Genomic DNA, 27,616 nt, shown 5'->3' on the forward strand with positions numbered 1-27,616 from the left:
AGATTAAAAAAAAAATTTTTTTTAATATAAAACACAAATAATCATCATCCACATTGTTTAGGAGTCAAGTTCATAGGAAATGGTGGTGGACGGCATGTGGAGAAGCGGGTGGGTAACAGGGGTATCCCCGAGCCAGGCTGGCGTGCATCAAGGACTTCCTCAGAGGCAGACGCCCCAATAAATGCCATATCTGTGTTTTATCTGCTTGTATCTTTGCAGCCACGCTGGAGGGAGGTACAAAGGAAGATCCCACTTTACAGACAGTAAATGGAAGCTAAGGGTAGAGAAGTGACTTGCCCAAGGCCACCTAAGAAGGGAAGGGAGGGGTGACATGGGAAAGCCCCAAAGGGAGGCAGAGTAGGGGCAGCCAGGGGGTGGGAGGAAAACCTGACTGAGGGAGGCAGGCCCTGCCTTCCAGGAGCTGGCCCAGATCCCGGCCGAGGCCACGACCCTCCTCTGCTGCCCAAACCACACAAGTAGCTTCTTCCTGGCTGCTTCCCCCGGGGGCCAGGCAGCCCTAGGATTCCTGGAGTGGAGTGTGGGCTGGGGGTGGGCAGGGCCTGGGGTGGAAGGAAATGAGGGAGAAAAGCGGGTGGGGAGTCGACTGGGAGGTCACTGGGGAGTCTGGGCCCAGGGGTAGGAGAGGAGTGAGCACCTCATCCTTCATGGTGAATGAAGCTGGCTCTCAGGGTGTTCTTAGGGTTTAGATAGGAGAGAGGCCGGTGGATGTGGGGGCCCTCAGTCCCCAGAAGGTGAACAGTGTGCTGGGCCTCAGTGAAAGAAAGGCCAGATAGGAAGAATGGTGGAGCAGACCCAGCCTATCCTCATTTTACAAGGGAAGATGTGGGCTCAAAGAGAAGTGACTGGTCTCTAGACCTCCAGCCAGTGGTCCTTCTCTGGATACAGGACTCAGCCCTGATGCTCCTGACACTCCCCCTGAGCCTAGATCCTGAGTTGTGCTTTTTTTTCCAGCTCCTACTGGGCCATAGGACCTGGTGATTCAGGTGCACCCGCCCCCTGCAGGGACTGTCAGGTTTGGTGCTCCAGGTTGACACTGTCATAGGCCTATCTGTGCTTCATTTCTGTCTGTGGCCCCAAATTCTAATCCTGCCTCTGCTACTTCATTTTTCTAGGCCTCGGTTTACTCATCTGCAGAATGGGGGAAAATATTAATTGCTACTATTAACACTGAGCATTTAGTCTGTGCCAGGCCCTGTAGTCGTTCATTTAGTCCTATGTCCATTGTACAAAGGAGGAAACCAAGATCAGAGAGGTTAAGTAATTTTCCCAAAGTCACATAGCTAGTACGTAGCAGAGTTGGATTTGGGCCCAGGCCCCAAGTAATGTATTAAAGGTTGTGGTGAGAATAAATTGGGACAGCTTGTAAAGGGCTGCACTCACAATGAGAGTCCAGGAAGAGGGAGGAGTTGGGTCCTAGTGTCCCAGCCTGGAGTGGAAGTGCTGGGACCACACAGCACACTCTGGACTGTGCTGAAGGAAGCCAGGGGTCTGGGGAGCCCAGAGGCAGCCCTGAGGAGACTGGATAGGGGGCCAGAGAAGGTAGCCCCCAGTGGAAGTTGCCCAAAGCAGAGGGCATTGGCACGTGCAAAGGTTCATGGGAACATACCCTGGTGGGTTGGGTCTCTCCTCCTCCACACACCAATTAACCCTGCCAAACAGGGCAGAAGCACTGAGGAACCTAAGTTCTTGCCTCTGGGGCCTTAGCTCCCCATCCAAGCCAAGGGACAGCTGTCCCCTGCTCCACTCTGAAGCACTGTCACCTAGATTCTGCTGCCACATTGTGGGCACAGGGAGAACTGCACCGGTGAGCACCCAGACACGTAGCTGGAGAACCCCTCACACCACCCAGTGGCTTCAACCCTGCCAGTAGGCCACAGCTCTTCAGTTTGGAGCCCCTTAATCTCTTGCTAATGCCAATGCCAATCTCTTAATGATTTCGACTTGTCCTCAACAACAGCAGCCTGAGGGATCCTAAGTCTGATCACGTCCTCTGCTCAAAACCCTCCCTTGGGAAGCCACTCACAAGAGCCAAGTTTAAGTAAAATAAAATTTTTGGAATTTTTGTGATTCAGTTGTTAAGGTCATTATTGAGAACTATGTAAAATCATGTTAAAAACAAAGGTAATATCCAGAACTAAGCACTTCCTATTTTACAACATTCTGCTCATCTCTCTACACTTTCTTTTCCTTGCATCTGTTGTCTCTGTCTGGGGGAGATGCTGTGCAATAAATAGTGTGCTTCTTCTGTCCACCTTTTCACAACTCCACGTTCAATGACTTTATGTTGACAGCTTTCAGTCAGCCACTACAGGAGTGTTTACACCATGGAAACTGGCAAACACCACAGATCAGGCTGGATTTGAGGACTTTCTAGACCAGTGCCATCCAATAGGGAGAGAATGCAAACCACACATTAATTTCACATCTATGAGTAGCCAGATTTAAAACAGTAACAGGAAACAGGTGAAATTAAAGTGTATTTTATTTAACCCAGTATGTCCAAAATATTGTCATTTCAACATGTAATTAATATAAAGTAACTCAGGATTTATTTTACATTCTTTATTTTCATACTAACTTCAAATTCTGGTGTGTATTTGACACTTAAAGTACATCTCAGTTCAAACCAGCCACATTTCAAGTGTTCAACAAATTGTCCAGTGGCTGCTGTATTGGAGAGCACAGGTCTGGATTTAAGAAATCAATGGAGAAAATATTGATGATGGGGATTAAATTTTAATAGTGCTGAGGCTGAGAAATTTCAATCCAATTAATGTAATTTGTTTAAGGATGAGGAACCAGTAGGCCACGTTACCAAACTTACTGGGAAGAGAGTGGTATAGTAGGCTGAACAGTGACCCCCAAAGATTTCGGGTCCTAATCCCTGGAACTTGCAAATTTTTGTACTTCACAGATGTGACTAAAGATTGTTACGTGGACAGGTTATTTTTGATTATCCAGGTGGGCCCCAAATCCAGTCATTAGTGTCCTAATGAGGGATAGGCAGAGGGGGATTTGGTACGCACGGAAGGGGCAGCCACGTGACCACGGAGGCAGAGGCAGGAGTCCTGTGGCCACAATCCGGCAATGTCGACAGCCACCAGAAACTAACTGTTAGACGCAAGGACTAGAGTCTCCACCAGAAGGAGCATGGTTCGAATCGTGATCTCAGCCCAGTGACAGGGATTTTGGCTTTCAGACATTCAAACTGTGAGAAAGTAAGTTTCTGATGTTTTAGCCACCAAGTCTGTGGTAATTCGTTACAGGAGCCCTGGGAAACTAGTATCAGCAGATGGGCTACAACTCCATTCGCCATATATCATGGTTGAATTACAACCACAAGTAGGCTACAAATACAAGAATTCAAAAAGATCAACAAAAGCATTCTGTGAAGAACACTTGGCTATGCAGAACTTATAGTGTACTGTATATCTTATTATTTGTATTTTCTATGCTATACCTCTTTTAGGTCAGCACAATTTAGAATAGCCCTGTGTGAGAGAGAGAGAGAGAGATACCAGATCTGTCTTGTATCCTCAGCACCCAACACAGAACCTTGCACATAGTAGGACACTCAAATGTTCTGAATGAATGGAGGAGACTTTGGGCCTCAATTTCCCCCCAGTTCAGTAGGGTTAGGGGAATGGAATGGGCTCCTCAGGAAGGCAGGGCTGGTGCCAGATGCTGTTAGAGCACCTACCATGGGCAAAATTGGGCTGGAGGCAGTCAGATTCAGGGAGTCAGGTACGGGGGACCCCCAAGGGCTTGGGGACTACTCAGAAAAATAGCTTAGTCCAGAGACAGGGTGTCTTGGAACTGCTGTGCAGAGACTGAAGCCAATGATACAGCAGGACCCGTTAGGGCTAGAGCCCCTTCCTGCGGCCTCTCCTGTCCCTCATTCCTGCACAGCAAAGGGCCTTTTTCCTTCAGGGACTAGAAAGAGCCCGAGTGTGGTTTTGTCACAGCTACAGTGGAGTCCCAGCTCCCCAGCCCTCCACATAAGCCCCCCATTTTTTGCCTGAGTCAGGGGCCTGGGCAGAAAATGGAAGATGCCCCGCTTCGCCACGTAGTCTGGAGGACTTGGAGCAAGTCCTTCTCCCTCTCAGCTCCACTGCCTCCTCTCTGGGGCAACCATGGCTCCGCCCACCCTGCCCAGTGGCTACCCCTGCAGGTCCAACTAGTCACAGACCATACGGAGGCTCTACCTCACTGCCCTTCATATCCTCTCACCAATTTGTAGGACTAAGCCCTAGCTGGTCACTTGCTCCCTCTAGATTCTCTCTTCTCTCTTAAATGGATAGTTAAGGGACTTGCCGGGTTTCTATTGCAAGAATTTGGCCAGACTGGTTTGGGCACTGGAAGTGCATGAGGGAGACTCCAGACTAAAGCTGACCAGAATCTGGCAGCCAGGACCGGGATCTGGAGGGACTAAAAAAACCCTCTGGGCCGAACCCCAGTCCACCTAAACACGTCAGCCTCATGCCTGTATCTGTATCCCACAATTCTGTAGTACATCTTGAAAGCAGGGACCAGAAGCGTTTGGCTTACTGTTGCGGCCACAGGGAGAGCTTGGCCAAAATACAGAAGAACCCAAGAACTGTTTAATGAGCAAAACCACTTGCCTACCTTTTACAAAGGCCAGGCTCTCCCCATGCTCACGTTGTCCCTCCTTCACTGGCACACACAGCCTGTCTGATCACGCCCAGGAGGAAGGGCTTCAGAACTCAGCAAGGTGTGATCCTGGTTCCCGTAGGCCCACGGCGTCCTGGGCACCTGGACACACGGTCCATCCTCCTTGGAGCAGGAGAGAGGGCAGCAGGCAGAGGGCAAAACCACCTGCAGCCCTCAGCCCTCCTGTCTCCTGTGGGGCCCTCCCTGGTAGGCAATGAACGCTGGCCTCCCCAGCCCAGGTTCAGAGTTAAGGAGAAAATAAAGGGATTAAGGAAGCACCAAGTCCTCTCTTATGACAGTATCAGACAACTGTTTCAAAATATATTAGATTTGGTTTTTATTGTAGAGCACACATATCAGGGCAAAGTGCTGCACACACAACTACAAATCATTTTTGGGAAAAAAGCTGTAAAAAAAATAAAACTGCAACTGCTTTAGTTATGCAGTCCCGACTTGAATCCACGCTGGCAAAGGAGTTCTGGCCCCTGAGAAGGGCTTCTCGACGGTGGCTGCCCCAGATTTCTGCAGCCTCAGGCCTGGGCCTCTGTAAGACAGGGCACAGGGCCCCTGGGGTGGTGGCAACCTGGGTACTGGGAGGGCCTCTGCTCTCAGCAGGCCTGGGGCTTGGCCCTGGCTGGCAAGGAGACATTCCTAATGAATCTACATCATCAGAACCTTGCAGCCTTTGAGGATCTGAGTAGGTAGAAACTGCCAAAGACTTTATTTTTTCCTTTTATTATTTCTTAAAAGCCCCTTCCCAGCTCCCACGCCCCTGAGGCAGAGGAGGCACCAACCCAGTCTGCAGTCCTGAGCTCTGGCCTTGGATGCATGCTACAGGCAGACGGGGGGTGGGGGTGGGGGTGGGCGCCTTCCTATGGGGATGACACAGAGAGAAGGCCCAAGCTGGCCAATGTAGGAGAATGGAAAGGGTTTGGAAAAAGCCAGGAGACCAAAGGAAAAAATAAAAACTCAAAAACAAAAGAAAACAAAAACCCTACCACACACCACAACAATTTTCCATACCCCAAATGCTAGACTTGGAAGGACACCAGTCCCTCTAGCTAGAAACAATTCCTAAAACTGCCCTGACATGGGAAGTCTAACTGTTCCGTACAATCACACGCATATGCTTGAAAGGAGCAACCCACCAAAGAGGCGTGCCCTCAGCAAGAAAGGTCAGGACCACTGTAGCCAGCCCCTCGGCAGCCCAGGGACCTGTGGGCAGAGCAGGCCAATGGGCGTGGAGGAAGCCCGGGGTCTCAGCCAATAACTTTGGGGTGGCACATGACTGCTGAAACCTCCACCCAGTCATTCTGAACAACTCTGCCGCAGGAGGAAGAGGGGGTTTGCGTGAGCTTCCAGGGCCTGGAGAGCGGGTGAGAGGTGGGAGGACAGCAGGCCTCCCGCAGAACCAGCAAGGAGCACGAGACCTCAACCCAGCACGCAGACATCAGTGGGAGGAGAAGGGGCAGAAGACTGAATTTCATTTACAACACTGAGAAGATTTACATTTAAAGCAAAACAAGAATTTCCTTAACCAAAACATTTTGTTGTTTTTAAATAAACCCAGCCTGACACAGCCCCACTTGAGGACAGCTGCCCCTCACACCTCTACTGGCCACTCCGGCGTGAGCTTCTGTCCTCTACAGATGCCAACAGCCTTTCCATTTTGGAGGAAAACCAAGAACATGAGAATCAGGTCCCAACCAATTCTGTTCTTCAGCCTTAACAGGCAGCAAACCCAAGGAAAAAAATGTAAGGATCAAAAAACAAAAAATGAAAAATAAAAACAAAAACCAAAAAACCGAAACGAAACAAAAGGAGAGGGCAGCTACGTGAGGATCAACCAGAGTTCCCAGGAGGGCGCGGCAGGCTTCAGTGCCTCCGCATCTTCACCTTTCGGGCGGGGCTGCCTGCTGCCTCCGAGCAGTCCTCCCCAGACTCATAGGACTTGCGCCAGTAGTTCTCAGAGCTGAAGCTACTCCTCCGACGGTGTGTGGGCAGCAGCACCGAGCGCCGGTTCTCTTCCTTGTCCATTTCCAGGATCCGAGGCCTGCGAGGAAAGGGGTGGATACAAGCGTTACCTCACACCCACCTCTGTGTCTGGGTGGAGCCCTCACCATCTGTGGGACGGCTCGCCCAGCTGGGTGGTTCTGTGTGAGGGGCAGTACTGGCAGAAGTACTGGCATCGTCTCTGTGCCCCAGAAGTGCAGTGGCCACACCTAGTCTTTGAAACACCTTTCAATCACCCCATGGGGCCTGACTCTGTCCAGTACCCTAGGACACCACCATGGCTGAGACGCCAGACGCCAGAGAGGTGGCGGCCTTCCCTACCATAGCCTCTTAGACCCTGCACAGTCCTGCCATCACCTCCACTTCTCAGTCCCCGTTTGCATCACCACGTAGCTCCTGCCCACCCCTACTCTGCTCACCGACTCCACTAGGCCCTGAAACCAACAAGCTCCTTCTGCCTCACCGTTTCAGCCCAGTACTTCTGGTCTAGACCGGCCTTTGCACACGGCTTTCTCATTCTTCTCATCTCAAACACTTCCCCAGAAACCTTCCTGAATCGTTCTGAAATGGGTCCCTGTCCCTGGTCTACTATCTTTCAAGTCCCAAGCTTTCCTTCTAACATTTAAATACAACCACAAAAGCATTTGGGCAGACTGAATAAGGGAAGTCATGGGAAGGCCACGAAGCATTCCCACTTCTCAGAATCTCAGCCCAATCCCTTCTCTCTGTGAGGTACACGTAGTTGGTCACAGGTTAGGTGGGAATGCCACCAATGCCACTGACCTAGAGGAGGCAGACATAAATCTCAGAAAGGTGAACAATGCCAGACTCCTAAGAGCAGCTGACCCAGGCTTCCCCACCCATCTCACTCTGCAGCCAGGCCAGGGGCTGCTTTGCTGGCCTTTGTGGAAGGTTTTAGGCTGAGTACCTGTGGGCAGCATCGGGGTCTGCCTTGCGATGGGACCGCTTAGGCTTCAGAGCAAGGTCTCTGTTATTTCCTGATAGACGATCTGAAGCATAGCTAGGTGGTAACACGGAGCTGCTCAGGGACTTTGTTTCCAACCGGGGTGCGTCTAATCTCGTCCTGCAAAGGAAACACGCATGGGGTTATCAGTGGGCCTCTGGGGAGGGTATGGGCCCCATCAAACCAATTCTCTCTCTGGCCAGAGAGAGGGGGGGGCCAGCAGTCTCTACTCTGTGCCTCTGTCTCCTCGTGGTTCAACTAGGTCTGGCTGACTTGCAAAGACCCTCCATCTTAAGTTCGGGCTTAGGAATAGGACAGGAACGCTTTTATGTGGAAACCTCTAATGATAGGGATCTGCTGCCCCAGGGGAAAGATCCAGGGCTCTCTCTCAGATGGACAAGGCAGCCCCGCTCACCCTACTCAGGCCCAGAGGGTTCTCTAGGGGCATCTACTCCACCTGCCAGAGTACTGAGGACCCTAAAATACTCTAGCAGATGTCTTCATCCTTCCCGGAAATACCAAGACAGGAAGGAAAGTTCCCCTGGTCTGAGCCTATGGAAGGAAAAAGAGACTCTCCTGCACTCTCTCACAGGAACACTAAGACTGTGGCAGAGCCAAGAGAGCCCAGGCCCAACTTAACATTCACACTTGGCTCTGGTCCTACCACAGCCACCTGGCAGCTTTTGCTGGTTACAGGATGCTGACCAATCCAAGGCCAGGGGGCTTTTGAAGGCAAAGTCCCCACCTAGCACAGAGTGTGAGTTTCAAGAAACACACTGTCCAATACAAGGAGAACATGCACGAATGGAATGGGGAAGACAGTGATGGGGGAGAGAGATGAGGAAGAGAGATATGGGGAAGAAGGAGATGGAGAAGGTGGGCAGGGAGGTAGTCCAGGGCAGTGATCTGAGTCCTTTACGAAGCCACGCTAGGAGGAAGCTAGCCTGGGAAACTTCAAAGAAGCCCTGAGGCTTCTTGGGTGATACAGAGAAGGCTGGCAAGTCAGGCTGGTGGCAGCAAGAGACAGGAGGAAGCCTGGGGTAGGGAGTGACGGGGACACATGTGGTAGAAGGCCCTGAGGCACCATTCCCAGAGGCAGCTGTGCACAACGTAGTCACCTGGTTCTGAGGAACATGCTGTGGTCAAGGCAGAGCATCCTCACAATAACACTGCAGGCAAGACAGCAGGAGGGAAATCCAAGAGCTGCCCTGGCCTAAGCCACATGGTGTTCTTGGTAACAATTGTACCCAAACCCCACAGGTCCCCCTACCTACTCCCACTGGCTGGCCTGCTGTAAACAGATGAGGAAAACTAGGTCGGAAAGGTGATGAGTCACAGGTCCTGGAAATCATGGGGGAAAGGTTTAAGCCCAGGTGAGACGCCAAGCCTGACAAGCCCGAACCATAGGGCTTTGGCCCTAGGCAGGGGCCTTTCTCTTGAGGCCAGCAGGGGGCGCATTCTAGCTGGGAACCAATGTTCTAACACCCTTAGGCCCAAAGTGGTAGGCAGGCAGGACTACTTTCCCTGCCCCTTTGCTTTGGCCTCATGGACCGGGAAGCCAGAGTGGTCCATCTGTACTGACAGGCTCACCAGTCTCAGCCTCCACTCTGGGCACTCCAGGCTCAGGGAAGCAGGACCTACCTAGAAACAAAAGGAAGAAGATGCAGCACTAATGGTGCCTCTTAGAATCCAAGCTAGTAGTCACCCCTTTCTGGGCCTACTTCTCCATCTAAGCAAAAGAGGGAGAAATGCGGCTGCCCCTAGGAACTCTTTCAGTTCTTAAGGCTCTAGAAACCAAGTGGCCTCCTTCAAGGCTAAGATTCTTGAGAGGAGTACCAGGAAGAGGTGGTGCTGGGCAACACCCAGACATGAGGGTGGGAATTAAAATCACCAGAGTCCCCAAGGACCTCTTCTTTACCAGGTCAGGCCTCCCCCCAACTTCCCCCCCCACCCCCCACCTCAACCCTCCCCGCTGAGAGGTCCAGGTGGCAGAGATCAGACCAAATGAGACACTGGCCATTAAACTTGGCTTAGAGTATTCTAAGCATGTGAAGCTTTATGGAGTAAAGTCCCCCTCTGGCCCTGTGGAGCTACTTCCAACACTAAGACCCCTCAGGTACCAGGAGCACATGCTCAGGACAGGAAAACCCCTGCAGGATGAAAAAGCCCCAACAAAGCTCTGGTGGGCAAGGCTTAGCACCCCGCAGTTGTTTCCTCAGGTAAGTGAGGGATGGCAAGGAAACCAAGAGCAGGGCCACCAAAGAGAGCCTGGCCTGCACACCTCTGAGGTTGGAAAACACGAGCACATCCTGCCACGCAGGCACAGCTGGCACACACCGGTCCCTGGAGGGGCCTCCACCCTTCCTGAGCTGCCTTCTTGGCGGCCTGTCTGTGCAGCCAGGGACAGTGGTGGTGGCCTCTCACCATGGCTGCAGGACCACTGGAGAGGCTAGGGAGACAGGTGGGACCAGATGAAACTAGAAAGGCCAAGGACATGGACCGGCTCTGCTTCTAACTGCCTGAAGGAGGGGAAGAGAGCTGTTCCTTGTACATGACAGTTCCGCTGCCGTCAGGAGGCACCCTCGAAGAAGGGTTAGTAAGAGGTGACCCTACCAAAAACCTTGCCTCCTGGACCCACCTGGGGACATAAAAGTGTCTGGGGCCCTAAAGTGCTCCTGACACATCCCCTGGGGCTGTTACAAGTACATTTCAGAACAGCTGGAGAAGTTCTTGCCCTCCCTCCACTCCCAAAGAGCTACCATCCTGCAGGAAGCCAGAATAGAATCAGATCCCAAATGCAGAGCCCACTGGTAGCTTCATTTCTGAGCACATCCCTCTTAAAAGGCAGCTAACTTCCAAGAAGCACCCTAGGTCCCTCAGGATTCAGCAAACAGATCCATAAACTTGAAGTCAGGAAGCCCAATTCTAGCAGTAAGGGCTAGGCCTGGGCCTCCTCAGGTGGCAAGAGGAATAGAGACTTGCCTTGTAGATCTGAGTCGATATCCAGGGGTTACAGTTACAGCAAGGCACCCCAGGTAAGTGAGGTCACCCACGTGTCGGGACAGCCCTCAGGACAAAACAGGGATTGGGTCCAGGTACAGATGAAGCCAAAACAAAGGGAGGATGACAGCATTAATGTTAACACATTAACACGTGACCTAAAGGGAAGGAGGGAGTTGACTGTCCCAGGAGCTCCCCTCCTATTCCTTTATCAATCACTGAATGAATACTCCAGAGAAGCCACTGAGGAGGATTATTTCCACTGTGGGGATGGGGAAGCAATGCTAAATCAGAGACCAAATCACTGGCCTAAGTCACACAGCTACCATCCCATTATGGCCTCTGAAGCCCAGGTGGGCTCTCTGTACTACGGCAGAGAGCAGAGAGCTGGCCAGGCTGACCACCATTTCTGGGAGAACAGCAACCAGTCTGCACCTTAGGCCTGGATGCCAACCATCCCACAACTTCTGGCTCCACCCTCACACCAAGCACCCCTGTGCTTTGTACAAAGTTGGACTTTCCCATGGGAGTGAAGAGGCAGGCAGCAGGCCCGAGTGCCCCCTTGTCTACTAAGTGATCGGGGGCCTCTAGGTCTAAGCTCTAGCACCTCTGAGAATCAGATTCCCACACAACCCCAACCTGTACCATTGTCTCTCTGGCAACAGTACCCACCCCCCATCTTCCACCAACCTCCCTCCAACATCACACTTCACTCCCCACAAAGCAGCTCTGAGACAGGTGTAGAAGCCTGCTATGGTCAGGAGGGCCTAAAAGGCACATGAGGCATATATCCTGAAGAAAGGGATTCCATACCCAGGCCTGCAAGATAACCAGGTCCCAAAGACCTCTCCAAATCATTCAGTCTAATGACCAACATGTCACACCACATACTTGCAACCCGTAGCTCCAGGAGTCAGGGCCCCCCAGATGACAGACAGACAAAGGGGCCAGCATCATGGGTGATTAGGAATCCCCTTGTTCAAGCCTGGTAAGCCTTGATATCATCCTCTAGGACACCAGATAGCCAGACAACAAGCTTGCTTTCCCAGCCTGGGCCAGTGAATGACGTATTTCCAGGTTTCCCTCTCCTCCCACTCTCTTGGCCTCTGCTCACACCTTACTTCGAATAAACAGTCTTCTTCATCCCCTACCCTTGGTTCATCAAAATCAGAGGGGAAGTATGGTGAGAAAGGGGCTAGAAGAAGCAGACACAGCATTCTTGAATTTAACCATCCCTAGCACCACTGCTGCCCCAATTTACAGGTGAGAACACAGAGCTCAGATAACCAACCTGTATTCAGTGAGGAAGGGGTAGAGCCAGGCCAGGAGCCTAAGCCAGTTTCATGCCCAGGTGGTCTTAGCGCCCCCTCTCCCCCTCCCCACTGTTCCTTGTGCAGGATATACACACATAGACACACACACACTCACTGGACCAGGAAACAAAAGTGGGTTAACCCTTGGACCAGGGGACATAAATCATGGAGACAGAAGCCACGGCTTGGGTCTTGGTGGGGGCAATGTCCCAGGCCTAGTCAGGGAAACCTAGAGCTAGCCACCCCTCCCCATGCCCAGAGGGACAAAGCCCAGAACGAACCCTCCATTCTCACCCTCCACTCACACACACAGAATCTCACATTTGGACCACTCTGTTTTCCGGGACAGTCTCCCCCTGACCCCTGGACCCCTTGGCCTGAATGACCAAATAAACCGTTTAGCTCACTCAACCTCCTACAAACAGTCGCTCTCATGCAAACCCCACACTCCACTGCTTACTGGCACACACCAGCGTTGGTTAACATTTGGCAAATAAACCTCTAGATGTTCTTCCCAGCTTCAACCCACTCTGAGCCGAGCTCACTTGACCAAAAGCAAAGAAGTGGGTTATTTACAGTCTTGAGGCACTTTATCTGATTGACTGGAGAACCATGCAGGAATACAAGTCTTGTAGGCAGATTTGGGACAGCTGTGGGTACCTTCTGTAGACCAAGGGACTGGGTGCCCTGGCCACCAAGTGGAAAGCCCTGAAGGCCCACAAGCCATCTCCTGATGATCAAGAGTTGATCTAAGAACTCCTTCCCACACTACCCCTCAACTACAGAGAGCCTCTATACTTCCTGCCTTCTAGCCATTTTTGCCTGCCCAGCAATTTCTAGCTTAGGAGCCAGATCTACCAATCCTGTCCCAACCCACCCCCGCATCCCACTAAGCTGGATTTAATTTTTTAATTAAAAAAAAAAAAAAATTTTTTTTTTTTTTTTTTTTTGCTGGGTCCCAGCAGACCTACTTTGTGCTTTTAAGACAATGCTTACTTTGCTTGTGGTGTAATGGCATGCAAAATGCCAGCCTATTATATATCAGCAGACCCAAGTTCAAGGCCTTACTCAGCCATTTATGGTTGTGACCCCAACAGACTATAACACTAAGCTGCAGCCCATGGATTCCACTCATGTGGAAGCTCTCAGGTGGTCACTCCCAGCCTCCCAGTCCTCCCCGTGAGAAACGATAGTACCACTCACATAAAGACTAGGCACCAATCCCATTCAAAGGTGCTGCATTTTGTTGAACCAAAAAGCACCTGGTGGCCAACCACCCATTTCCCACCATGAGGCCTTTAAAAGGACTGTCCCAGCTCTGATTACCTGAGCTGGTGACAGAGCCCCCCACCAGGCTCTCCCACAACAGCCTGTGCAATTGTTATCCAAACTGAAGAGAAGGCAGGACTGGCTACATCCCCCGTGCTTCGGAGAAGCAGGGCCAGGATGCTCCCCTTTTCATCTTGTCACCTACTTGTCCTTTTCCAAGACAAGCCTATACAGCTACTTTGGAGCTGCTCCTCATTCACCTGAATTGTCCTCCTCTGGTACTTCCTCTGGGCCAGGCCTCAATGCTGGGCCCGGATGACAGGGATCTCCCACCCCCACAGAATGCAGATTTTGGAAAATCACAACAGCAAGCATATGGGCTATTAACAGTCTACAGCGGTGGGGAGGTGCACTGAGAGAGCTACAGGTATGTGTATGAGGCTTCCTGCATGTCAAAACAGTTAATACCTGAGCCTCGAAAGATGGCTAGGTTAACCAACTTTTAGCATATGCACATGGGTCATTTGCAGGGTAGGAGGAGGACGATAGATGAACATGTTAGATGGGATCACACTGCTGCAAGAGCCCAGGATGCAAGTCCGTGGGCCACACTAAGAACTGCAGGTACGTTAATATAAGTGAAAACTCCAAGAAATTAGGCTGGGTGGATAGGCAAAGCCCAACAAGGATTTTACCCTGGGCCTCTCATCTGGTCACCTGAGTTGGCTCCCTAAAGTTGGGCACTACTCTAGCTCAGCTGCCCTGGGGGAGCTGGGGGCTACCCTCCCACTCCTCTCCAGCCCCCTCACACCAAAGCTCTGTGCTTCTGCTCTCTCGCCCAGTCTATGGCGGACTCCTGGGCCCATTCAAGTCAAAAGGTCAAAGGGTACCAGTCACCCACAACAGTCATTCTCCAAGGTCAGACCACTGCCAGGGGCCCCCCTGGCCAAAGAGCTTCCAGGAGGACCTGTTAACTCCGTAGGCTCCCTAGCTCCCCTGAGACGCATCTGACTCAGCCAACCTGGGATGGCAGCCTGGGAAGTCAAGCATGGAAGCCATCATTCAAAAGGAAAGAAACAGCTGGAAGAATGACCTCCAGCTATGGCTACTTCCATGTGCACCTCTGGTGAAGATTTCCTGGGGATAAGCTACTATGAGGCTTGGAGGAGCACCTGGCAAGTTGCTGCTCTGGTTTTACATCACTCTGGGAGTTCCTCTCCAAGTGCCTGGCCTAGGTGGATCACTTGTCCCAGCCTAAGAAGAAATGAATGCATAGAAGAGGCCAGAAGGGAGCTACACTCTGGGCTCCATCACTTCTGTGTTCTGGGTTTTGGCCTATGCTGGGAACCACAGGAAAAGAAAGCAAAAAGGCAGATAAAAACCCTTTTTCTAATGAATTCCCGGAATATTCTTAGGCTAGAGGGGAGATGCTGCCAGCTCCCAAACAGACCCATGTCTGGAGCTGTCACATGTGCCTGGTGCTCTGCAGGCACCATAGGCTTGTCAGTTTTGACTTGACAAAATGGCAGAGCCATGCCAAAGAGACTTCATCACCACATTATTCTGGAGTTCTGAACCCAAAGGGCCAAGATGCTCAAGTTATAGACTGAAGTTAAAAAGATGGCTCAGTCTGTTAAGCATTCAACTTCAGTTCAGGGGAGATCCACAGTTCAGAGGTTCGAGTCCCGCGTTGGGCTCTGCGTAAAAAGCTCGGGGCCTGGGGCCTGCTTCGGATTCTGTCTCCCTCTCTCTCTGCCCCTCCCCCACTTGCATGCTCTGTCTGTCAAAAATAAAAATAAAACAAAACAAAAAGATGGCAAGCCAGAAAGTAAAGACATAGTTCAAAACAAAATAAAACAAAACAAAATGTGGGGCACCTGGGGGGCACAGCTGGTTAAGCATCCAACTCTATCTCAGCTCAGGTCATGAGTTCATGAGTTCTACCCATACATCAGGCTCTGTACTGATGGAGTGGAGTCTACTTGGGATTCTGTCTCTCCTTCTCTCTGCCCCTCCCGTGCTTGTGCGTGTGCTCTCTCAAAATAAATAAACTCAAAAAAAAAAAAAAAAAAAAAAAAAAAAGGAACACAACTCCTAAAGCCCCAAGCTGGAGTAATTTGAGCATAAAACAAATACCCGTAAATCCATATGGGTATAAGTAAACGAATAAAGAAAAAGAAATATACAAATGAGAGAGAAGAAACAAAATCTTCCTGCAGAAGAATTCCAAATAACTTGTGTAGCGATTCCCCCCCCCAAGGGAGGTGGAGCTAACTCCTCACTCCTCATTCATGGGCTGCAGGTGGCGACTTCCCTCCTGAGACAGGGGAAACACTGACTTTAGAGTGCAGAGAACCGGCGATCACAGCCTCAGCCAGATGTGCGAGGTCAACATCAACAGCGATTAAGTCCTATGCCCTCGATAGAACATGAAGAGAACGGGGCTTTACCTCTGTAGATTCCCTCCCCCAAAACCCTAACCCCGATCCAACCATGAGAAAATGGTTAAATTCTAATTGAGAGATATTCTACAAAATACCTGGCCAGTCTGTTATCACGAGTAAGTTTAAGAAACAGTCATAGCCAAGAGGAGCCTAAGGTGACATGACAACTAAACGTAATGTGGCACCCTGGAACAGAAAAGTTATACTACAAAAAAACTAAGGAAGTCTGAATAAAGTAGGATTTTATTAAAGTATCAATACTGCTTTTTTGACTGCAATGAACATATCGTACTAATGTAAGATGGTAACGACAGAAACAGTAGTATGAGGAACACAAAGAGACTCTACTACCTTTACAATTTTCTGTAAATCTAAAGCTATTCTAAAAAATTGTACTTAAAAAAAAGACAGTAAGCTCTAAGACATGGTGTTCCAGCCGGGGGGGGGGGGGGGGTGTCCAAGCTTTGGTTCTGCTTTCCTCACTGATGTCTGTACAACCCTGGACAATCATCTAGCCTCTCAGGACCCCGCTCTAAAGACAGACTTGTCTTGACCCAGCATCTGCTTAGCTCAGTCCATTCACATACCCCACGAACAGAGAAAAAGAAGCACTGAAGAGGCCAGGTCAGTACATCCCTGACTCCCTGGCCAGAGAGGAGAGCAGTCACAAGCTATATGAAGGCTGAACACTACAGCCTAATGCCCCACCTTTGTTTTCTCTTCTCACTCCCTGCTCCTCCTAGAAGTGAAAACCCAGGCATTTTTAAATCAGGCTGCTAAGGCGCAGTCTAAAAATAACCAGCAAGAGCACATGTGACAAATCAGAACCAAGGAGATGGGGAAAAAAGAGGCGGAGGGAAGGTCTGGAAGAGGGGTCCCCAAATAAGACTATGCCTATAAACACTGGGAGCATGTGCTTTTGCTCAATCCCCGACTCCCAAGTTAAGCAGCCACAGAGCTTCATTTTCCAATGAAAAAAACCAAAACAGCTTTTTCCTCACGGAATTAAAAAAGTATGAAACCTTATAGCCTTTTCCTCTCCCAGGCTTCATGCTGCCATACTACTGATAAAGAGGAGCCAAGTTCTAAGGGAAACCAGACCTACATCTCCAGACAGGCCTGCAGGTGCCAGACAACGGGACACTTACTTCCTGAGGATGATGACCGCTCTGCGCTCCTTGATGTCCTGAGGCCGTATGCAGTGAGTGATTTCATCAGCAGCATATCCACTGAAAATAAACACAGAGCATATGAGCTTGGAAAGTGAACAGACAACCAAAGTTCCTACAGGGTAAAGAGACAGAAATATGGTCCAGGTCTTAATAGACACCTCTACCCTATTATTTTGAGAGGTTCAAGGATCTACATGGAAAGGGAAATAACCTCATAGGCTCTAGCATGATCCACTCAAGAACAAAACCTGGGATGAGGCAAAGGCAGGCTTTGAGGCAGACACCAAAGCAGGAATCTCCCCACACAAGCCAGGAGCCCTTCTTTTAAAGGACCCCCAAGACGGTACACCTTTAGTCACTTCGGAGGCAGCGAGAGTGACTCAGGCCAGACCTTGGTGAAAAGACAAGTGCATCTCCTCCGCTTCTTCCCTCCCTTCCCCCTACCTTTAGGCATGAAGAGGAAGCCAAGGAAGACACTGACAGCCCTGAGTCACCAAAGAGAACTAAGGCTGCAATGTTCAAAAAGAGAATTTGTGTACTTGAAAACAAGCTTTCAAAAACCTCCATTTGGGGGGATCCAAAATCTTGAAGACAGCTGTGTTTGGGATATTTTAAGAATTCCCATCACACTCAAATATCTATTTATTTTCACCAAGTTACACAATTTTTAAAACTGCTTAGACCAATGAATGTGGGTAGATGACTGTCCTCTTCACAGCTAACATCTTTCCGATTTGAAACCCTGGAAGCAAACTCAGCATCCTGAGCCTCCTCACATGCCCTCACCCAGAGGCACTCCCACCCCAAGTTCGTCTGCCGAGCTGAGGCAGCTCTACACAGCCAGACACATGCTCAGGCACAGGCCTAGTGGGAGGTGAACACCTTCTTAGCCTGCTCTTGCTCAGCATCCCCCTGGGCCCCCCAGACCACAAATTTTCCTCTCCATGGTTGTAACCAGCTCTCTTAAGGGCAGCTATAAAGACACCTGTATAGCTGTCAGAAACACTGCAGGCCAGGAAAGAACTCCTCAAAATGGCCAGACTGCCGCAATATGGGCAAGAACTAGAAGACAAAAAAAAAAAAAAAAAAAAAGAAGAAGAAGAGGGAAAGCCCTCTGATTTGAGGCCATGCTGGGAAGAGACACAGAATTTTTATCTTAAATATTTCCCCTCCAAGCTCCTCCTAGGCCAGAGGTTTTGAGGGTTTTTTTTTTTGTGAACACCAGTCCTAGGAGAGACTATGGACAAACATCCACAGTCAAATCAGTTTGAAAAATATTGAAGAGTTTAGTACGTCAAAGAATCTGAGAATTACTACAGCAAAAGAATCTGCTGACTTTATTTAACTGAGCACTGACCAAGAACCTTCTCTCAAATAACACCTATTAATATCTGCAGGCCTACAGAAATGCCACAGGGAGGAGCTGAAGAGACCCGAGTTAAAACCTGAGTTTTGTCACCTTCTAGGCTTTGTGACCTTAGTGAAGTCACTTGCTGGGCCTAAACCTGTTTCTTCATCTGTAATAAGGACAGCAGGTTTCGGGTGTTCACTTTGTTAATACTTAGGTATTCTTTTAGGACTACTAATAACAACAAGATTTATTTTTTTTAATTTTTTGAGAGAAAGAGAGTGTGTGCAAGCAAGGAGAGGGGAAGAGGAACAGAAGGAGAGGGAGAATTCCAGGCAGGCTCCAAGTTCAGCACAGAACCCGTTGTGGGGTTCGATCTCATGACTGTGGGATCAGGACCTGAGCCGAAATCAAGAACTGATTGCTTAACCAATTGAGCCACCTAGGTGCCCCAACAATAACAAGATTTTAAAGGGGTGGACAGAATTAGAATTCCCTTCCAGGCAGAATTAGAGTTGGAGGACCACGTGGTTGGCACCCCTGGAAGCTGTAGGGCTGCTGTGAGAATTAAGTTGGATAATGCAGTGTGCCTGGCACTGCACTCCCATTTACCAAGCACGCGACCCAAGACAGAGGGCCCTGGACCACCCTGGGGCAAGCTAGAGACTTGGGCTCAGCACCTGCCAAGGAAATGTGATCTGGGTTCCTTTTGCAGGGATATGCCAGCAGAAGAGGCCTCATGGGTCCCATTCCAGGGCTAGGAGTTCCAGAGCTTGTCCTAGGCTCCTGTCACTCCACATTGGAAGAATGCAACTGTGGGTTGCAAGACTGTTCTGTATAAACACAGGACATCCCCAGAAAGAACTAAGTCCAATTCTCCAAAGGTAATCCAAGGCACATTTTTTTTTTTAAGTTTGTTTATTTACAGAATGAATGAATGAATGAATGAATGAATGAATGAATGAATGAATATGGAGCAGGTTCTGCACTGTCAATGCAGAGCCCAACATGGGGCTTGAACTCCCGGAACTGTGAGATCATGACCTGAGCTGAAATCAAGAGTTGGACACTCAATCAATCGACTGAGTCACCCAGCTGCCCTCAAGGCACATTTCTAAGGCCTGAGCCTACAGTACTGGCCACAGGCAACCTACTGTTAACAAGTATCAGTCCATTTGACGTGGCTATAGGCACCTGGGGTCCTCACCTCCCATCTTCAACAAAGAACCATTTCCCTTAATGCAAAAGGAGCAAAGCCAGACGTTTGTCACACCTTAACTGCCCCCAACCTCCCAAAGGGCTCCAGGATGAAGAATAAGCCATGCCAGAATTCTGCCACTGAGTTCAGGCCTCAGAGGAACTAGCATGGAAGGAGGACTATACAGGCCCCCAGAAATGACCATGGCACTGAACGCACCTAAATGGCTCATTAGCACCGGTCTTCTAGAACTTCCTGGCAGCTGTGACATAGCCCACTGACCCATCCTCAGCACCTCAGGCTCCTCTAGGAGCAGGAGGCTCTAAGTCCTGGCCAAGAGAAGCTCTTCTGGTTAAACTTCAGCAGAAAGTGTCCAACAAAGACCACAGAAGAGTATTCACTGCTAAGGAACCTACAAGAGAAACTGCCTGAAAGTCCCAATCTGCCAGCTTGAAACTTAATATGCTCTGGGTCCAGCCCTACCCTTGGCATGAAGAAAAGTTCCAGTGCCTCCTGCTCTTTTGTTTTCACAGGGAAGGGAGAAGAGGAAATACTTCATGCTGGTCAGCCTCCTGCTCCCTCCTGAGCCCTTTCAAGATCTCCCCACCCCACGTAGCAGTGACCACATGCCACAAGCATCAAGAGTGACAGAACCTGGGTCTGCCACCCACTAGCACTATGCCTTACAGGAACTCTTGAGAGTCGCCCCCATCCCCCGCCCCAGGAAGCTTTCCTCAAATCTCCCAGACTGAGTTCCCCCCACACCATCCACCTACACCTCTCTACTATGTTTGGCCTCATGGAAATTGTGTTTTCTCTACAAGACAAAGCGCTGCAAAGGTCTTATTTATCTCTGCACTCAGTTGTCCCTAAATAAAACGTATGTTAAGCTCAACTATTCTCAGTTTCTACATCTAAAAAACAGATCTCACAGGAGATCCTTCCTTAGAAGATTAGATGGAGGTTAAATGAGGAGTCTGAAAAACTCTAAGGGACTGTGCAGGACTGTACACCTCTCTTCTAGGAGACAGTTTTGGAGACTGTTAAGTTTCGGTTGTTAAGGCACATTTCCAAGATGGCCACCAATGCCCATCTACTCTGTGCCCTGCCCAGGACAGAACAGAACCAGAGATGGAGGGACTGGCCAACATCACCAGGACTGCCTAGTGACTGCCTCCCTCTAACTACAGCTACCTGCTCTGGGCAGCCCCCAGAGGTCATGCCACTGATAGGCCTGCAGGACTAAGAAACTTAGGTTTTTGGGGACAGCATGCCAGCCATATGGGCACAAGGGTGGGATTATGAGCTCACACTCATTATAACCAGACCCAAACTTCTAAAAAGACATATGACCTAACTTTATGAGAAGTCCTAGGACTTTCTGATACATAAGGAAGGTTGGCCTGCTTCAGATCCCAATTCTCTACACATCAAGGTATAAATAGATAGTACCTGAGCACAGAAAGCATCTCGTCTCCAGAGACACTTTACCTAAACTTCAAGCATTCAATAATGTAGGAAGAAATTCAATCTTCGGTAACAACTCTATGGCATCAACAGCCCCATTTTGCAGAGGAAAACTAAGGCCCAGAGAGGTTAAGAAACTTACCAAACGTCAAACAGCTAAAGTGGGGACACTGGAACTCTAAATCCAACTCTGATTTCAGTATCTATGCTATACTGATTTTTGGTTTTTTGGTTGAGGGGAGAAAGTAGGTAATGAGGAGTAGAGAGAAAAGCCCACCTGCGTTTTCTGATCACAAGATCCAATCTGCCCTGAGGGCCGCACTGGCCTCAACAAATGACATTCACATACCCACCATCCCCAAAGAAGAAATCTCCAAAGATGAGCCCATGCCCCCAGACAGCTAGCACCATACCACAGCGATGGATGCACGCTGATTGCCCACGCCAGAAAATGGCCAGCTAGCCCTGAAATTTTTATGGCCTATTTACTTTATGCTTGCTCTGAGTTTCATGATTAAGCCCATGGTTCACCTGCTAGCTTCCTTTCCTTTGCTGCCTTCTGCCTTCTTGTTAGGCTTGGCAGAACGAAGGCCAGTCAACCCCCCTGGCCCAGGGGTCCTCCTGGGAATGCACAGCCCTGACTTCATCCTAAGGTTCCTCCCCCTCCTGTGGAATCAGAAGATCGCACACAAGAGATGTGGCCCAGGACCTATCTGCCCTACTTTCCCAACTATTTTAAGCCAGAAAGCTAAATTCTGCTTTCAAACAGCTGAACAACATCAGCCCTTGGCCCAGAACGGGCAGGGGTGCCCACTCCACCCGGTATCAGTTATTACCTGGAAGTCACAGGCTTTGCTCACCTCTGCATGTGCCATGGTTGGATGGTAACAGTCATTTCCAGGCAGGTGGCTAAGGCCTAGGTCTCTAGGCATGTGACCACCACAACCACAGACCATGCAACAGTGATTAAAAGTAGCAGCAAGCAAGCAATTAGGCTTGAGGAAATTATTCTAATTAATCCAACTGAAATCTGTTTTAATCTGCCCATTCACCCTACAGAGAACAGGAGAAGGAACACAAGAAAAGGTGATATGAAAAAAAGATAAAAACAGACTTAAGTCCCCAGAGAATAGCACTAAGAGGTGACCCAACTAGGCCCAACATGGAAAGGCCACAAAACAAGCAAACAAAAAACAACTGGGCTTGGAAAGAAGTTTGAAGCACTTCCAGAAGGGTCTGTGAGGCCTTGCTCTAAATGTCCACATTTGGACACTGCTGAGTCAATGTTTGTCACACGCTAACATCTACACCGACAACTATTAAATATAAAACTGTATCCCTGCCATGTTGCCTTGGACGAGTGCAGACTCCACTGCCACCAACAACCAATGTCTGTGAGGAGAATTACTAGAACCCCTCTCTACCTACAGAGAACTACTATTGTCATCAGTCCCTCCCTTCCAATCTGCAGACTTAGGGCTCATCACTCTGGGCTGGGATACATACCAGAAAGTGACAGAAAGCATCCCCTCTTACCAGTTTGGGGAAGAGACCAAGCAGCATTTAAAGAGAATCACTAACAGACAGGTGTTCACCCACCTGCATACCAAGTAAACTAGAGTGTTAAGTGAGCAGGTGCTGGAAGATTAAAATTAGCAGGGCATCCAGAACCCTGAAGCAGAGGCTCTCAACTGGGATGATTTTGCCATCCCGCCCTGGGACATCTGTGGTCATCATGAAGGTGATACTGGTATTTAGTGGACAAAGACCAGGAATGCTGCTAAACATTCTACAATGCACAGGAGAGAGCCCCCACAAAACAAAGACTCGGCCAGTCCAAAATGCCAACAGTACTGCTACTGAGAAGATCTGACCTAGAGCTTTCCCATGGCATGCCTCACCAGAATCTCTACTTCAGGTCCTGGTTGAATCTGAGGACTAAAGACAAATTCCATCAGCCTCAAGTCAGCATCCACCTGCCCCCCATCTTCCCAATGGCCACCCTCTGGTACTGCCACCAAAGATGCCAAGCTCTCCCTGCTTCTTCGCTTGGTTAACTTCTAGTCACCTTAGTGCCTTACTGCCCTCAAGTTCTATCTTTCTGCTTCTGAAAACTTCTAACACTACAAAATGGCTTAAAAGGTTCTCTGCCCTCCCACCTTCAAAGTACTTCTGCAGCTACCTTCCTGGGCTTCCATTAAGCTGTGCACTCCATGAAGAGAAGAGCCCTGTGATAGGGTCCACCAAATCTCTAGCCCCTTCCCCCAAGAAGGGAGCAAGGAATCATTACATGGTTGTATATGAAAGCAAACACCCATTTAAGTGTCTACCCCGTGCCAGGCTCTGTATGAAACACCAAATCACCACATAGGCTTTGGAAGCTGGCATTAGCCCCACTTTACAGATGGGAAAACCAGCTCAGAAAACGCCCACAAGATCCCAAAGCAAATGAGAGCTGAGCTGGATTCAAAGCCTGGGGCAGCACTTTCCAGGACATGACTGAACCTCCCACATTAACTCCACAGCCAAGTCAGAATCCAGGAAGGGACTGGGAAAGCTTTAGGACTTTACTATTCCAAGGAAAAGATGAAGAGAATTTTCCTGATGATGCAATCCTGCTGATCACTAACAGACCTGCATTTTAAGAACTTGAAACTTCTGCTCTTCAATACAAGGGTGTGCATGTGCGGGGAGGGTGGGGGGGAAGGTCTCAGTCACAAACCACCTCTTATGATCTCCCCATTACATACCCAACCACCGCTAGACCTCCTTGAGGATCCATGACTATGCAGAAAATTAATATCCCCTTAAGAGACTAAATGGCCTTTATGTGAGGTCCTTTTAGCATCAAGAGCCATTCTATGAAGTCAGACACCAAACTGCCCTACACAGCAAGCCACTTGTGAAGGTCTGCTCTGGAAATCCCATCTTAAAAGGCTCTGCTAAGACATCAATCTGGGAGCGCCACTTAGATCTGAGGACAAGCTTGGAAGCTCAAATGACAAAGGGGCACCTGACAGATAAATGGCCCTCTAAGTTTCAGATGCCTAAGGAAGCCAGAGTAGTGTTTCTGCCACCACTGACTTCCCAAACTTTCCCATCAGAAGACCTGGAGTATCGCAAAGCTCCGCTGCCACCCCCAGATAGAGAAGCAGCCTCAGCTGTTCAACTGAAATGAGATAGATGACCTGCCTCACGTTAAGAGGTCTCCAAAGACCTGCTTCTCCCCATGACCAGGGCCTATAGCACTGACTTCAAAGGTTAAGCTGCTCACAAAAATTTGGTGTGTCCTGATCCTGTACTAGAATTCAGTGGTCAACCAAGCTGCTTTGAGCAGCTGCAGTCTCGATCCCCTAAGAGGTTTTGGGGATTACTGAAGTACCATGTTAGATTACTCGTTTTAAGGCTAGAAGGGCTCTGCTTCAAAAAATATTTTCTGCTTCATATAAACAACAAAGGTGTCCCAGCAGGCAATCATTTTGGGGGGCCAGACTACGTAATTTTCAGCAGGATCTGGGGCCCAAAACAGGCCAAGAACCTAAGTTCTGTGTCTGACACAAGTACAAGGCCAAATACCAGGTAGAGAGATCCACTTTTGTTTCATATGGCCCCGGTAGCAGGTAACACATTCTTACAAAAGGCCAACGGGCTCTTCTGCAGCCGACGGGGGCGGAATTTTCAGTCTGCTTGCTGCACTCTATTTATGCCCCAACCACTAATCTGTTCAACTCCAGGGAAGTCACTCCCCATATTGGAAATAGAGAACGTGTACCAGTTCAACACTTTTGAGAACGTTCCTCTGTATTTTCTGTTAAGGAATCCTTAAACATTTCCTCTGTTTTAAAAAAAACAAAAACAAAAACAACAGAACGGCAGAGCTGGAAAAACTTTTAAGTAGAAATTCAACTCATTTTCCTAAAAACAGATTTGAAAACAGAGGCCCAGAAAGGAAAAGTGACTTGCTAAAATCACACATAGAAAGACACTCCTAAAATCCTAGCCTTCTAGAAATATGCCTTTGTATTAATTCTTGATCAAGTGTGCGATCACTCCAAACCTGCCCTCGGGATACAAAATTCTGATTGGTTCCCTGACCCCTCCCTGCTTTCTTTTTAGCGGTTTTAAACGCAGACCCCTTTCCTCCTCACCCTCTTCACCCCAAAAAGCAGAAGAATGGGTCAGACTGTAAAGTGCGGGCCATTTGCTGCTGCCTCCTGGGTGAGGGTGGGCAGCTAAGGCAGCAGGATGCAGGGCCGCCCCCTCCTCCCAGGTGGGTTACCTGAGCACAGTCACGCTTCCCCTGCGCACCGGCAGAGAAAGCACAGGTTCCGACACTCGGATAGGCTTGAACTGGAACTTGCAGCCGAAGCAGAGCGCAGAGTCGCTAAAGAAGGACACGGACACGATGGGGCGCTCGAAGATGTGGATGGGGTCCACGTGAGACACAATGCAGCCGCCGGGCTGATAGTCGTTGATGACGGCGCTGTTGACGAAGCCCTCGGGGATGACGCGGTGCTCCACCAGCTTCTGGATCACCAGCTGGTGCACCCACTCGGGGATCTCGTCCACATCGCCCGGCGGGTAGAGGCGCTCCTGGCCGGGCCCGCGCTTCTGCAGCTGGGCGCCGTACGTGTAGCCCTCGCCGAAGAAGTACTTGTTGCGCAGCGGGGCGCGGTCCACCGTGTGCTCGTTGTACAGGCCCTTCTCGGCGCGGGACACCACCTCGTCGATGCGGGCCTCGATCTTGGCGCACTCGTCCTGGCTGAAGAGGCGCATCTGGCGAATGCCGCTCTTCACCTTGCGCGCCTCCTCCTCCTTCTGCAGCTGCTGCTCCTCGTAGTCGCTGCGCTCGGGGTCCGAGTCCTCCTGGTATTTGCGCTTGGCCCCGGACACCGGGTAAGGCTCGGCGGCGGCGGCGGCAGCGGCAGCGGCGGCTACGGCGGCGGCGGCGGCGGCCGCTGCCTCCCGGCTGCCCGCCTTATAGTTGTCCCGGGACGTCATGGACTTGAGCTTCTCACGCAGGTCCGTGTAACCGCTGGCGGCCGCCATGGCCCCCGCGACGCTGCTCTAGGGTCCGCCGGGGCGGGAGGGGCGGCCGGGCATGGCTCTCGGAGGACGCGCCCCGACGCCCCCGGAGGAAAGGGGTTCCTCAGCGCCAGGCCCCCATGCGAGGCCGGAGGGCCCGGCGGGGGGCGTCAAGGGGCCGGGCGCGGGGTCGGGCCTCAGGGGCGGAGGGTCATGCAGCGGTGGCGGCAACGGGGCTTCCTCCTCCTCCACCTCCTCCACGTCCCAAGGAGCAAGGGCGCCGGCAGCGCCTCATGCCGCGGAGGGCCGCTGCGGAGAACCGACCCGACTCCCAGCCAGACCCTCGGACGCCCGGCCCAGCCCGCACTTTAAAGCGCTCCTCACGACGTCACGGGCCGTCCGCCCGACGTCCGCCAGCGCCGCTCCTCAGCGGGCTTCTCAGCGCGCACGCGCAATGCCGCCGGCCACCGCGGCTCTGCGCGCAGCAAGCATGCGCGCGCGTGTAGGCCGGGTCACCAGGGGTGCCGGGCGCAAGCGCAGATGGGGACCGCTCGGCGTCCGCCGCCCCTCCCCCACTCACTGAGGCGCTCCAAGGGAGCACCCTCAAATAGCAACCTGCCTTCTTGTCGTGCCACCTCCGCGACCGAAGGGCTCCCTCCACAGGGGTGCGCTCACGCTGTCAACGCTGTCGCTGTGCTGCGTCACGGCATTGTCTAAATGCTCGAAAACGCCTCAGCCCTAAACGCGCAACCACCGGGGAACCGCCACAACCTAGGCTGCCCGGTCACCGCCCCCTTTGGCGTTTCCTGTTCTTTCATTGGGTCACGGGCCACGCGCTGGGCGGGCTCAGACGGTAGCTTCCGGAAGTTGGTTCGCGTCCATGCCTGTCAATCAGGCGGTCGCCTTGGCTACTGCGTCCGTCACTTAATTAGGTGCGTGGAGGGCGTCGAGGACCCCTGAAGGATGAATAGGTGGCTATGTAAGTGCCTGAATGGGTACGCCAACGGAGAAAAGCCCTCCGACGCTTTAGGAAACTTCTGAAACCAGCGGAAACTTCTCAGACTGCGGGCCCGAGAGCACCAGGCCCCAGCTCTGAGCCTGGACGGCGACAGCCCCAGAAACTGCACGCACTGAGGGCGCACCTCCCTGCCCCCCCCCCCCCAGCCCCGCCGCCCCACAGCCCCGGCGCCCCACCGCCCCCGCCGCCGGGAGTGGACGTTCCACGAGTCACGTCCCGGTGATGGCGGGCGCGTGCGCAGCCGCGGGACGCGCGGGGATTCGGCGTAGGTCTTGCTTCGGGCTAGAGATGGGTGTAGGGGCACCTCTTCGGGAACGACCGAAGGAAGCTCACGGAGACTAGTAGGCTCACGGTGAAGGCAAAACTATAGAGAATTACTATAGACGATTCAAAAGTTTCGCAGCAGTGCGGTTGGATAGAGTGCACGGCGTGAGCAAAGGGGTGGCAATTCCGCGCAGCGGGGGGGGGTCTCCAGATAGGAGTTTCTTCTCGAAAACCTCCCGTGACTCCCAAGATCGCGTTCCTCTGTTTTGCTTGGCGTTCAAGGCCTTTGTTCAAGACCTTTCCGGCCTTGCCTCCTCTCCCCTCTCCGCTAACTCTGAGCCCCAGCCTTGCTCTGACGCTGCCTGGGCTTGCAGACATACTCCGTCACACCTCCTGGCCTTTGCCCAAGCTGTTTCTTCCTCCTGAAAT

At 50.9% G+C, this 27,616-nt stretch overlaps 1 protein-coding gene across 1 annotated transcript; it reads right to left on the reverse strand.

The window, feature by feature from the left end:
* Positions 1–5,004: 5,004 nt before the first annotated feature.
* On the reverse strand, positions 5,005–26,711 carry ALKBH5 (alkB homolog 5, RNA demethylase). Its single transcript, XM_045487587.1, has 4 exons — positions 25,160–26,711; positions 16,844–16,924; positions 7,634–7,789; positions 5,005–6,745 (listed from the first exon to the last, which is right to left on the reverse strand). Exons 1-4 carry the CDS (start codon positions 25,927–25,929, stop codon positions 6,568–6,570), a joined length of 1,185 nt encoding a protein of 394 aa, XP_045343543.1. The 5' UTR covers positions 25,930–26,711; the 3' UTR covers positions 5,005–6,567.
* Positions 26,712–27,616: the final 905 nt, after the last annotated feature.

Source organism: Leopardus geoffroyi, chromosome E1 (genome assembly GCF_018350155.1).
Source record: "Leopardus geoffroyi isolate Oge1 chromosome E1, O.geoffroyi_Oge1_pat1.0, whole genome shotgun sequence".
In the NCBI taxonomy this organism is placed as follows: domain Eukaryota; kingdom Metazoa; phylum Chordata; class Mammalia; order Carnivora; family Felidae; genus Leopardus; species Leopardus geoffroyi.

What these genes read in the sequence shown, in the direction of transcription:
- ALKBH5 (XM_045487587.1), bottom strand. Translation starts at nt 25,929, where the DNA reads ATGGCGGCCGCCAGCGGTTACACGGACCTGCGTGAGAAGCTCAAGTCC. An exon ending in GCGGTCATCATCCTCAGGAA is followed by an intron (nt 7,790 to 16,843) that starts GTAAGTGTCCCG and finishes TTTCCTTTGCAG; the next exon opens with GACGAGATTAGACGCACCCC. An exon ending in GACCCCGATGCTGCCCACAG is followed by an intron (nt 6,746 to 7,633) that starts GTACTCAGCCTA and finishes CTTTCCTCGCAG; the next exon opens with GCCTCGGATCCTGGAAATGG.